The 13405-nt window shown below is 46.0% G+C and overlaps 1 protein-coding gene across 1 annotated transcript in view; it reads left to right on the top strand.

Annotated features, from left to right (window-relative positions):
• The window catches only part of LOC149347122 (sodium-coupled monocarboxylate transporter 2-like), a 68122-nt gene that overhangs the window by 19486 nt on the left and 35231 nt on the right, over positions 1-13405 (top strand). Inside the window, exons 6-10 of the mRNA XM_089541494.1 lie at positions 1527-1684; positions 5725-5865; positions 6445-6574; positions 9143-9231; positions 12124-12233. Of these exons, the coding sequence (XP_089397620.1) occupies positions 1527-1684; positions 5725-5865; positions 6445-6574; positions 9143-9231; positions 12124-12233 (628 nt within the window). The remainder of the gene's footprint in view (positions 1-1526; positions 1685-5724; positions 5866-6444; positions 6575-9142; positions 9232-12123; positions 12234-13405) is intronic.

Here is a 13405-nt window from a genome sequence, read left to right as displayed (position 1 = left end):
TTTACTTTTTCCTCCGCTATCTGAAGTAGCCATTGGTTTTCTCTTATCTTTACTAGTTCCCGAGTTAACACGCTGCCAAATTTGTGACACCCTCTGTTAACGGACGACAGTATGAGCCATTAAAGGCTTTCGCCTTAAAATTGGCTGAGGTTCAACCAGGCTGAATCTAGTAAACGAGCGAAAGCAAAGCCGGTGGTCTTTATAGTGAAGAATGGTGTGACGTTTTGCTACGTCATCGCATGACGTCACATCAGGCGATGCGAATCTCAGTTCTAAAGGCGAAGGTCAACGGGTGAACGGTCAAGTGGCCACTGGTTATCGGTCACGTGGTTGCTGGCCATTAGTTATGACCATACCATGCATGCATATCGAGGCTATATGCCGCAATTAAGACACATATAGTCATACATTGTTAGTCTTGGGGTGTGTGATTGGCTTGACCTTGGTCGGGCTTCAAGGTCAAACGCGCAGAGTCAGGCGAAACTCTGAGTTGTACCTCGAGTAGTAGAGCTCCCGCTCTAAAATAAGGCGATATGAGGAGGGAGTCGGATTTTCTCGGACGTGAATCTAGTGCCGGTATTTTCCCTTCAAAAGGAACCTCGATTGAGTTTGCGGTGGCACGCCATTTTTGTGTGTCACAATTCTCGGTGTCCACAATATCCGCGCACAAGCTCTGCACATTGTTTTTAACTACATACGCCATTTAGGCCTTCCCGATTATCTCAGCAGAAAATTCCAATCATGTGCACCTCCTGCATGTTCTTGTCCCCTTTGCAGTGTTTTCTTCTTTAACTTCGAGCATTTGATCCTTCACTTACAAAAAAAGTTTTAGACAGTCTATAGAGTTTCTATAGACTTCTGTCTATAAAGTCTATAGACTGTATATAGACGAATCCTAGAGAACAGTCTATAGGCAATACTAATGTCATAGACAGTCTATAGACCATCTATAGGTTTATGGCCATACACTTTTAGTACACTTTCGTCTATAGACTATGAATAGACAAAAAGCAATATCTATAGGAAGTCAATAGAGTCAATAAGAAGTCTATGACTGTCTATAGACCATTTTTATAAGGGATTAATTGTGTCAATACACACAAATGGCTCCAAAGAATATTATGGCTGGTAGAAGTTTCGTAGCATGTGTAAAACACTTCTGGCCTCTTTTTTTGTCCCACACTCCCTGCTGAAACGTTCCATATGAGCCGCTAATACTGAATTATGGGTATGTAGAGTCCATATGACAAGGAAAATTACGTATACAGCAATGCGATTGTTTTCCGCACGTTTGGCATACGGGTATCGCATTCTTTCCGCTTGCTCTCCATATGGTAACTATATGATGAGTGTGCCATAATATACAGTCTGTATGCTTCTATATGCGCATTTTATTTTATATAGTCTATATACACAAACATTCCATACGAACTTTATATGAGCCATATAGAAAACATGGCATTATGGTACTCGTCATATTGAACTTTTCATTGCGGTTCTAATAATATCTCTTTTTTCCATCAAAGGGCGGACTCCGCAGTGTCGTGTGGGCGGACTGCGTCCAAGCTCTGGTGATGCTTTCGATGCCTGCAATCATTATCGCAAAGGTAATCCACGACTCAGGCAGCGCCAGTCCACCTCTGAGGCCTTTGAGTGATTTCAACATCACGGCTTATATGCTTCGGTAAGATTTCCGCCACAGAGTGTTTTCTTTGTAATGTTAGTAACAGGACTGCTGATAAAGTGAGTCGGCCCCAATAGCGCTTTTCTCAGATGCATGCTGAGGTGGCGAAGCCATGTCATTCAACTTATCCTTATGAAGGTCTCCTGAGGACAACATCATCCATTTAATGTTTTCAGCAAAACTTAATCCTCTCGCTCTTTCTGGCTGTATCGGTTTTTGCCCGGTAGCAGTAACCGTTTTTGTCTGCTAAGGAAATTTGAAGTTTTAACCCACTCGATTCAAATTTGTGTTCAGACCGGAAAGGACTCCGTGATCACCTTTTGGAATTGAATGACGGCTTAGCATGGCCTCAGGGATCCCTGCTGGAAAAAAAAGTGACTAGACGAACGTCAAACCTGCGGCGAGAAAGTTGAGACATAAATTCAATTTACCCGCGATGACTACTTTGCGACTTTTTGCTCTAATGAATGCGTCAGATTTTTTCTGGAGAGTGAAGGTGGGTGGATGTGATTGGGAGGGGTGGTAGGTGGCGTTTCTGGAGGGCGGAGGCCCAATCAAGCTGATTAATGAACCCAATTAATCCAAACAAGCTTTTTAGTGAATTCATAGTGAAAACAGCGCGGGAAAACGAGACGAACGAATAAAGACACAATACAAGCGCTTGGTCCAAGAAGCAAGCAAACGTTGTTAAAAGCATACGATAAAGTCATAATAAGTAAACTCTGGACAGCTGGCGAGAGAATAAAATGAATTTGATTTGTAAATGAAAGGAGATAGGATGCACATAGAATCCTACGCATTGATTACGATAACATCTGTTATATACAGGCTCACAATGCAGGCTATGTGTGAAATTAACACTGTAGTCGTGGGTAGAAATCAATGAGATACTAAGAGAGCTTGAGAACGGGGTCAGAAGTGGTAGGCGCTTAGATGATAGTCTGTTCGTGCTTACCCAATGGATAAATATTGCCACGTATCATTGTAGTGTTTGTTCGTTCACGCTCAAGGCTGCAGGAAAGGGTTGTTATCACTTTTGTTCGTGGCGCGAGAAGCGACCAGACTAATCTCGATTGATCGCAGCCATGAAGGGCTGCATCTAGGTTTTTCTAGATTACTGTAGATGATCTTGTCCTGTTATCTGGAAGTTTCCTTGCCGCCTTTAAATTGAGCGATGCCGCGAGCGGCGGACATTCTTAGTTCGACGATTGACGAGCACGCTTGTTGCTTACGCCGCCACCGAGTGAGTCAGTTCTTTTGCGGGCGCAAGTCAGCCCAAATAAAGAGCTTCGTTTGCAAGTATTTCTGGTGTCTTCCTGACCGCTGTACTGCCGTCACTACAACGTGACAATATAGCTAGGATGGAAAACGGACCTCTGCCTTTCTTGACGTAAGTCATGCATAAAACGTCAACAAGGTACGCTTGTGGAACATACTGAAAGTAGAAGGTATGGTCATGAGATAACTGATTTCCCACAGGAAATCTACAAATATACCGAGATAATGTTAAATTACATGGGAAGGAATAAGGGGTAGAAAATCTCTCTAGGTACGAAAAGGATAAAGGCAAGGTTGTTCTCGATCACCGCTCTTGTTCATGACTTATATGATAAATATGGAAAGAAAGCCACAAGAAAGTAAGCTAGGTTATAATCAGTCGTACAGATTAGGCAGAAAGGTCGTAGAGCAGCGGCTCCCCGGTTTAATGCATGCGGAAAATATTATACTGCTAGCAGGTAGTCAGGAATATGCGCAGACTCGAGTTAATTCTTCTGAAGACAAAGGAGACACTTCACTTAAGTCCAGTTAAGTCAGCTCTGATGATTTTCAGCGATTCCTTTCATCAGGTGCTTACAAAAATTGGCTGTGGCTTAACTCACTTATGGCTGGATGTGCGTAGCGAGAGGTGCGGTTAATCTTATTGTTTAGCTTGGTTATCTCTACGGTTACATCTTTATCGTTCAGCTTGGAACGTCTCAGTGTTTAGGCTTTGTTATTACCTATCGTTAAGTTGTGGTTGCATTAAAGACTAGACATTTTTAAAGTGTAGCGCATTTATTTTCAAAGCCTTCATCTTGTTGCTTTTCAATTACCACAAAAACGGTCTGATGGTCGGTGAAGTAGCAAGCAGCCGTCTCAATGGCTCCGACACATTACTTTGAGGCCAAGGTTTGTGCTTGTCTGTTTTTTCTGTTTTTTTTTGCATGTTTGTTCTTGTTTGTTCTTGTTTTTGTTAGTTTGTTCGCTCTTCCTCCGTCTCCTCGGCTCGCTGCCTCCTATTGGTTTCGTTCCGACGACGAAGACTGGCTTCTTTCAGTCTCTCCGACTCACTCTTCATATCTGCCGACGAATCCCACCGAGCCGCCCTTTCTATATACAGGATGCAACGCCGGCTCCTCCTCTGTTGTTGCAACGTGGTTTCACCGGCTCTTCCTCTGACGTCATGCCAGATGGCACGGCGAGCGGTGCTGCCAGCTGCGGCGGTTGCTAGGCAACGGCTTAGCTCGCATTGTGGCCACCGGCCACAGCGAAACGGCGAGAATACGGCCAATGTAGCTCTCGCTACAATACGGGACCATGAATTACCCATAGTGCAGAATGCAAATATCTCGCGGTATGGGTAAATGAAGGACATGCAGAAGCACGGACAGACTGCTAGTGCTAAAGGGCGAACAGATGCCGTGATAACAAAACATGGGGCATTATGGGGGTAAAACAAGTGTGAAGTATTGAGAGGTGTTTGGAAAGGAATAATGGTGCGTGGGCTTACTTTCGGGTATGCTGTTATGGGTTTAAGGGCAGAAGTTCAGTCGAGATTAGAAGTAAATCAGAGCTGTTAGAAGATTAGTACTAGGTTTGGTTTGGTTTGGTTTATTGGGGTTTAACGTCCCAAAGCGACTGAGGCTACGAGAGACGCCGTAGTGAAGGGCTCCGGAAATTTCGACCACCTGGGGTTCTTTAACGTGCACTTACATCGCACAGCACACGGGCCTCTAGAATTTTGCCTTCAAGAAATTCAGCCGCCGCAGCCGGGATCGAACCCGCGTCTTGCGGGTCAGCAGCCGAGCGCCGTAACCACTGAGCCACCGCTGCGGGGAATTTAGTGCTAGGTGCCCACGGCAAAACCATAAACAAGGCAATGCAAGGGGATATGGGCTGGACATCGTTTGAAGCATGGGAAGCTCAGAGTAAAATGTTGTATGAAGAACGCCCGAGGAAGTTGGACGATAACAGGTGGGCAGCTAAGGTATTTAAATAGTTACACATAAATAGCTTTGTCTCAGAGGCGAAAAGTACTAGAAAGCTAACCAATAAGTATGCAGGACACAAGAACGGAGAAATGAAGAGCTTTAAATTACAGGTAAAAACGCAGAAGGTAAAAACTGGATTAAGTCGATGGAAAAGAAGCAGAGCGTAGAACTATATCGAAATTGTAAAAGCAGGTCACGAAGAAATCGTCGTATGAAAATTCAAGAGGCAATGCCCTAATCTTTGAAGCTAGATCAGGGTGTCTTAGAACCCGAAGCTACAAAGCAAGCTACAAAAGAACTGGAGGGAGGAGAAACTTAAGCTCCACCTTACGGGTATGACGCGATCGCGTACGGGGTAATGCCCATATATGCAAAATTGGTCATTCTATCCATAGCATTCACAGGTCCCCAGGAGTCCCCATACCCCTCCTGGCGCAGTGGTGCAGCGGTTAAGCTACCCGCCACCGCCCTACGTTAGTAGGTGCTGCCATCTATGGGGGATTGTGAGACCCAGGTTGCTCATCCCGAGCAACCTCCGGCGACCAATCATTAAATGAACTGCTGCTACCTATCACGGTGCGCAGTATGCTCGCAGTTTGGTGGGCGCATTGTAGTAACGCGACAAGGTCACGTGACCTGGGTGGCCCAACCTAGGTTGTTTCTCCACGAAAGCCGTTAAGCTTAGCTCTGCCAATTTTTTAAATCCATATAATTTAAAATATACCAGGCTGTCGTTGAAAGTTCCTCGTTGCGTACGCGTGCGAGCGAATGCTTCCGTCCCATGTTCAGAACTGACTTCGACGTGACCACCGACGAGAACTTCTGGAGCAGCCTGGTGGGAGGACTGTCCTTCACCATGGTGCGCACCGGATTGGACCAGATGGCAGTGCAAAGGTTCATTGCTGCCAGGACACTGCGAGAGGCGAGGAGGTATTCGTTTTTAGTCTTACTTAACACATAAAAAGTTTTAAAAAATTGCAAGGACACTTTAGCAAATAAAGTGTTGAGAGGTGGAAGCCGAGGACACTATGCCGTGACGACTTCCGGTGGATGGGACGTCACACCGTTCCCGTGGCTATATCGATACCCAAATTATACATCTTTCAAAGATCTTAAGTGTTAATTATGCTTAAGTACACATTTTCTATCTAATTTGACACAAAACCGACGTTTTTCCGACCATTCTGTGACAATTCTCGCTCTGCCGTGACGACTTCTCGTGAATGTGACGTCACACTGTTCCCGTGGCTATATCGATGTCCGCGCTATTTCGACGCAATTTCGAAATTTTTGCCTCTAATTAGTTAACTAACTAACCTACAGTCATCAAACTTGGCTTCTAGGTTCATTTTTCCTCCTCTATCTGAGGCAATCATTGAATTTGTTCCATTATTTTTAGTTCTGGAGTTAAACGTGTTTGACACGCTTTGTTAACGGACGACAGTAGGAGCCATTAAAGGATTTCGCCTTAATAACCCATAATTATAATTCGCACCCTTTTCGTTGCAGGATTGCGATCGCCGGCGGTCTCTTTGTCGTGTCCTTCTTCGTACTAGGAACGTGCGGAGCCTTATTCATGGTATACTGGTACCGTGACTGCGACCTAATGCTCTCCGGCGCTATCAACACCTACGACCAGGTGATTCTAAACAGAGGGCGTTAAGGGCCCCTTTACCCACCCGCCGCGGTGGCTCTGTGGTTAAGGCGCTCGTCTACCGAGCCGGCGTACCCGGACTCGAACCCGACCGCAGCAGCTGTGTTTCGATGGAGGCGGAACGCTAAAGGCGCCCGTGTGTGTCAGTGCACGTTAAAGATCTCCAAGGGGTCGAATTAATCCGGAGACCTCCACTACAGCCCCTCTTTCTCTATTTCTTCTTACACTCCTACCTTCCTCCCTTTCCTTACGGCGCGGTTCAGGTGTCCGCCAAGACATGTGAGACAGATACTGCGGCATTTTCCTTTCCTCAAAAACCAATTTACCATTTACCTTTACCCAGAAAATCCGTTGTCGGCGTTGTAAGCCACGTCCGACATTCTCGGACAAAAATTTTCAAAATTGGAAAATTGTAACATGCTCTTATAAAAATATTGAAGGTAATGGTCCATTCTTTGATATGTAGCCAAATCTTTCCTTTAAAGACTTTCTATCGATCGCATCGAACAGTTAAGACTTCCACAGAAAAACAGTAGCGAACACTTATCAAGATAGCAGAAATGTTAACAGAAAAAAAAAATTCAAGAGTGCCGTCTGGTGATCTGCGGATATAGTGATTTTTATAGTGAAATCTTACATAATGTCAAAAAATTGCGTTCATAAACGGTTTTCCACTAAAAAAAATGGCTGTGGCTTAGCTTGGTTAAGCTCGGTAATTGCGAAAGCAATATCCGTACCTACGCCATGGTTCAGCTGGTAGTGTAGCTGGTGGTGGTGCTTGTGGTTAGACTTGTGGTGATGCATCGGTTATACAATCCAATCCAATCCAATCCAATATGCTAATATGGCAGCTACCGGCCTCGCTACGCGACGGGCTGAAAGTGCAACTGGTATTGCTTTCGCAATAAAAACAATTTTCTCCAGAATTGCTGGGTATGGAAAAATCCCGCGCGTGAATCGGGCAGGGGCTGCCCAGAGAGCAAACTAGGAGACAGGTGGTGGGATATCTAGGTCACGTGACCTTACGGCGTCATCACCACCTGCTTACCGGATAGTGAGCAAACTGCCCACCATGGCAATTGGCAATTAAATTAGCGACTGGTCGCTCAGGAAGAGTAACCTGGGCCGCACAGGGCCCACCGCTGGGAGCATCTGCCATCCCAGGGCAGCTGCGCATCGCTTAACCGCTGCACCTTTATGCCAGGAGGGGTATGAGGACTCCCAGGGATATATGAATGTAAAGTACGGAATGACCTTCTGCATATATGGGAATTAACCCATTACGCTATGACGTCATACCCTTAAGGCGGAGCTTGAATGTCCCCTCCACTTTTTTGCGCGCTGCTTGCCTTGGCAGCCTTCGACGCGGAGGGCTTCGGCCTTAAGCCGGAAAAAAAAAAAACTCAACGGCGCTCGCTTGTGCGACACGACGGAAATGCGTGAGCGGTCGCCGTTGCAAACTACGCTCATTGACCACACATGGATGAGGATGATGGTATCCTCAGGCTTAATGGAACATACCTACGGCGGGGGATTGGTCAGGGTGCATAGCGCATACAAACGCACTCATGTATACAGGGAAAGGAGTATTTTTTAAAATTTTGGAACGCAGAGCTAGAATTTGTACAAAACAAAAAATACTGAGAAGGGAAAGTTGTGTGTTCACATTCTAGCGGAGGAATCTACCAGATGAAATTACATAATCGTGGATATAATCGAACACTGGTTTCAGGGCATATCCCTTGGCGCTTGCCCCGAAGGATAGGAGAATCAGAATAGATAGAGGAAGCCCGAGCCGAGCGAGAGGAATCTCCAAGTACATTCTACGGAGAGCACCGAGCCGCCGGCAGGAGAGGAAAAAATGTTATATAGACTCAATTCCGCCACAAGACTCACAAAGGTTGGATATCGAAAACCCCGATCGGCATAAATAAAGATTCAGCTGCGGTATCCTGCAGCGCAAAAGGGTCATGGACACCTCACATTGCCTCGAACTGCACATCCGCACACTCCAAGGAAATGCCACGTGTCCTTATCATTTATTTTATTTTCTTCTCGGCGTCTTCGTTCTCGTCATCTTCTTTTAATGGCGTGACATCACTAATTCTCTGCAATTTAAGTTTTAAAAGGACGCTGATCCAACGAATTACTATTCTCGGGGAGATTTGAATACCTGGCAGTTTCAAAGTGCGTTATTGTTTGCCCGGCAGCACAATACCCATTTGTCTTTGAAAAAAATAATGTTCAAGAATTTCCTTCCATTCCATTCAGACTTGTGACGTGTACACCGAGAAGGATTGGTTAGCGCCGTTTTGAAGCGAGTGGCGATGTAGCATGGCCTCTGGGATCAGTTCCGGAAATTCGGTGTCGACGTATCCAGTTTACTTGCGAAATCCGCCGGTGATGGCGACACCTGCATTTCCTTTTTTTGCATTTTTCTAGCTTATAAAGGCGCCGTTTTCCGTGAGAATGGTCCCTTTGTCGTTCGAATCCTGTAGTCTGTCGATTCAGGCCAACATCAGTATGCACTCCGCGTGAAACCTTCCTTTTCAGGTTGTCCCGTACTTCATGAAGGAAAGACTGTCAAACGTTCCAATGTTGCGGGGCTTGTTCCTGGCCGGATTACTAAGCGCTGCTACAAGGTAAGGGAGCGTAAACGACGTTGCCGTCTCGCACGCAACTTTCCTCCTGCAGAGCAGGAATATGTATTGCCTATAGACTGGTTTCGTTTATAGTGGTTTAACGTCCCAAAGCGACTCAGGCTATGGGGGACGCCGTAGTGAAGGGCTCCGGAAATTTCGACCACCTGGGGTTTAGACTGTTTTCTATGTCCCTCGTGACCATGTGTCATCATTAAAGTCAGTTCACCATGGCAGATGACAATTTAATTAATTACGTTCTATTAACTGATACTTGCTGATTTCGTGAGAGGGTGATGACGTCACAACGTGCCTATCGGGGCAGGTGGCAATTAAATCAATTCAATTACATTCAGTTCAGTTACCACCTGCTCACCGCGGCACTTCACATCATGTGATTTTCGCGACTTGCGTTAGTCAAAAAAGTCGCTGATTGGTCGAGAGAGCGATGACTTCACAATTCCTTATGATCGCGGTACAAAATCTGCAAACCTAATAAACGAGGGGGGAGCGTTCAAGAGGTAAAAAGAGAGACAGGCAGACTGGAACATGTTTTCCGCAGACCACTCAGCACATTGTTATTGGTGTGCAAAGAAAGACATGATGACAACGACGACATTGTGTATGTGGCGAAATAACTGACACGGAGACATAAACGTGTAGCAGCTTCTAATCCTATCACCTCCCACTCACAGGGGGCAACTGCATAAGTTTTAGAAATCTACGAGCTTAATGCGGTAGAAAGTGTGAAACTTGCAGATAAAGCATGCAAAGTCCTTTCGGGCTAGCATTTGAAATGGTGACGTAATCGTCGATTTAAATCGAGACGGCCTTCAAGCTTCTCCGCAGCGCAGAGCTCCAAGTGGGAGGCGCATCATGACGTCTTCGCAGTTACATTTCCAACGCATAAACGCTTGCTTTCAAGGAAAAAAAACCAACGCCACCGAAGGCAAAGACCTCCCAGCGCTGTATGGCAGCATCAAACTAGGCGCGGTGGGGTGTGTTGGCGGGAGTGGAAATTCAAAATCTTACCTTCCGTGACGTCACACCAAGCTCCTCCGCAGTCCACTGGTGCTGTAAGGAGAAGCCTAAAATTTAATCGTCAATTGCATGACTATTTTGAATGCTAGCGCAAAAATATTTTGTATGTTTTACCTGCAGCCTATATAGGTTTGAATCCTTGAATAGAGAGGAATTTTCAAAAAGTGGTGCAGCTGCCCTTTAAGGTGACTTATTTTTTATTCTGCGCATTTTTTTTTCGGCTGCGGCGGTGGCTCAGTGGTTATGGCGCTCGGCTGTTGACCCGAAAGACACGGGTTCGATCCCGGCCGTGGCGGTCGAATTTCGATGAAGGCGAAATTCTGGAGGCCCGTGTACTGTTTGATGTCAGTGCACATTAAAGAACCCCAGGTGGTCGAAATTTGCGGAGCCCTCCACTACGGCGTCTCTTATAGCCTGAGTCGCTTTGGGACGTTAAACCCCATAAACTAAATCAAACCTATTCTGCGCATTTTAGCTTGCACCGCTGGCCGGGAATTTTCGAAGTGATACTTAAACTCATAGATGCACAGGTGTCTACATAATTAAAAGGGTCATGCTATTCCGTTCTAATTACATTCACGCGTTTCCTATTGGACATGAAACAAAAATACATATTTGTTCATGAGAGAGCGCACTAGCACCCTCTACCAGCCTTCACATACATCTGCCAGTTTCAATTAGGAAACGCGTCAAATATGTTAGAAGACAATCGCGTGCTCCATTTAGTTTTGTCCACACCTGTAACTGATTAAAATCCCAAAGGCTGCGGCTACTAAATACTTCTGGCCAGTTCCATAGGTATTCCGTTACACCCGGGAGAATAGAACCTTTAGCATACTGTGTACCGCGTTACCGTTACTGGTACGGGAGTACCGGAAGCCCGCCCACCGCCAATGCGCATGCGCAAATCGCCTTGACGGCGCCAGGTGGCGCCAGGTACCCGGTAGCTGCGCGCGCGCTTGCAGCATCGGGACCAATCAGCGCGTGCTCACCGGTGGTGGGCGGGGTTCCGGTACGCGTATTCGCCAACTGCAGCCTGTACAGCCACAAGGCTTGAAACCACGGTGAATTGATCACGGTGACTGAAGATTGTCACAACGGCTTACCTAAAAGGGGTAATTATTCCCTAAATAATGCTTAAACGGCGTTATATGCCACTAAGCATCACGATTTGCGACCTAAAAGGGAAAAAAAATAAGAAATGAAATTTAAAAACAATAAAATTACAGTACAGAGAGCGGTGTCGAACGGGCGACCTTCCATACGCAACACGTGCCTCTAATCCACTGCGCCATAGCGGCGATGTCAAGCCATCGTTCTGAATGAATATTTATAACGAGCCTTAATGGTGGCTGCTACCTGCCGGTGGGCGGCGCTGTCATCGCTGGCTGTACCGGCTGCATTTGGCGAACACGCTTCCGGTACTCCGGTAACGATAACGGTAACACGTTACACTATATGTTAAAGGTGTCTATAGCATCGCGTTTGAGAATATAAGCGAGTGAGGGTGTCAAGGAAAGTAAGGTGGGCTGGCCATGCCAGTCATTACGAACATGTCAGACGCACTTTTAGAAAAAGAACGAAGTTTATTGGAATGGTGGAGACGAATAAACTAACCGTAAAGAGAACGTCTCAAATGTAAGTGGTGTTGATAAGGGCACCAATGTACCGGTTCTCAGCGCGATAGCGATGATACTGTTTTTTGCTGATGCACTCTTATAAGGAAACCCAGCAAAGTATGGTGAAGCAGTTCCATCGAAAAGTAGAGAATCACATAAAATATAGGGATAGACAAAGATAGTGCACATTTGGGCGTATTCGTCCTGTTACGACGTTGCCTCTCGCATTCTGCAGCACAGTGTCCTCGGTCGTCAACTCTAATGCCGCCACCTTTTACATCGACATCATCGCACCGTACGTCAAGATGAGGGACCGGACAGCCGTCCACGTGATGCGACTTCTAGGTAAAAAAGGAAGCATTTCTAGTATATTCTAATGAATGGTGGACAATTTGTGGACACGTTTTAGTGGGCGCTTAAGTTTGTAGGCCGTGATACTACTAGCAATGCTTTGGCTATTTCGACTAGTTACGTGCACTGGAAAGGTTGCTTTACCTGAAGCTTCTTGAAAGCGCATGTATTTTGGCGCGATATAGCCAGAATTTTTTGGACCACAGTGCAGAAGGTAACCTCGTTTTGTAAATTCCAAAAACTGATATGAATATTACTTACTGTGGGCTACACATCTCTTAATAATTGAGGAGCCTAACAGTCAGTTAAAAAGTTAACTATTCAATATTAGTCAACCAGCCTGCAAGTTAGCACGTCGTTGCTGTATTCTGATGTACTACACTGCTGGCAGTGCTATGCCGAAAAAAACGCTCTTCTTACTCAAAAAACGTACCTTTAAAAATCCTGAAAGATCCCAGGTGAAAAATCTTCTGTATTTTATTCGCTATCCCAAATTTTCTAGAAAACATTCAGGGGGCACTTTGGCTCTCTGAAGTGCTGCAAGGCAAAAGCCTTTCTTGGCGCACTGCTTGGCGTTGACTTGGAGACTGTTTGTGCTGTATTAGTGCTTTATTTGACCACACACTTTGACTACATATTACAACTACGCACTTTGACTGCCGACTTTGACTTTTTCTTTAGCACGACTCTCTCTCTGCTTCGATGAGTTCGGTAGTGTCCACAGTCCATGGCTCTGTTCGTAGTAAAGAGGTATGTAATGCGGTCACCCACGGACGCCTTGCGCCCCCTGTCCAAGCGGACGACAGCTGTTTTATTATTAGTTGTCGTCTCCTCCAAAAGGGGGCGTCAGGCATCTGTGGGTGACCTCACTCATGGCCAGGATTCTGGTTCATGCGCCCTTAGTTCACAAATCTGCCACCACGCGCCGAATGAAGTTGAGCTCCTCCTTCTCCTCTTACATTCCTCCTTCCTGGGTTGGGGGAGAGATGCCTTCACATTCCCCCATTCTCCACTTTGTGTGCGCTCCCATCACGTGAACCCAACTTTTCGGGGCCCCGGCAGAGATTCCCTTTATTCTTTTGTCACCCAGCGTATTCAAGGCGCGCTGATTGTGTCGCTCCCCTACTCGCTCCCTTCTTTGCTGGGGTGAAAGAAAAGAAGCCGGA

Source organism: Amblyomma mixtum, chromosome 4 (genome assembly GCF_055824585.1).
Source record: "Amblyomma mixtum isolate Tamu chromosome 4, ASM5582458v1, whole genome shotgun sequence".
Lineage (NCBI taxonomy): Eukaryota > Metazoa > Arthropoda > Arachnida > Ixodida > Ixodidae > Amblyomma > Amblyomma mixtum.
Note: the sequence above shows the minus strand (reverse complement) of the source record. Positions and strands in the feature narration are given on the sequence as shown.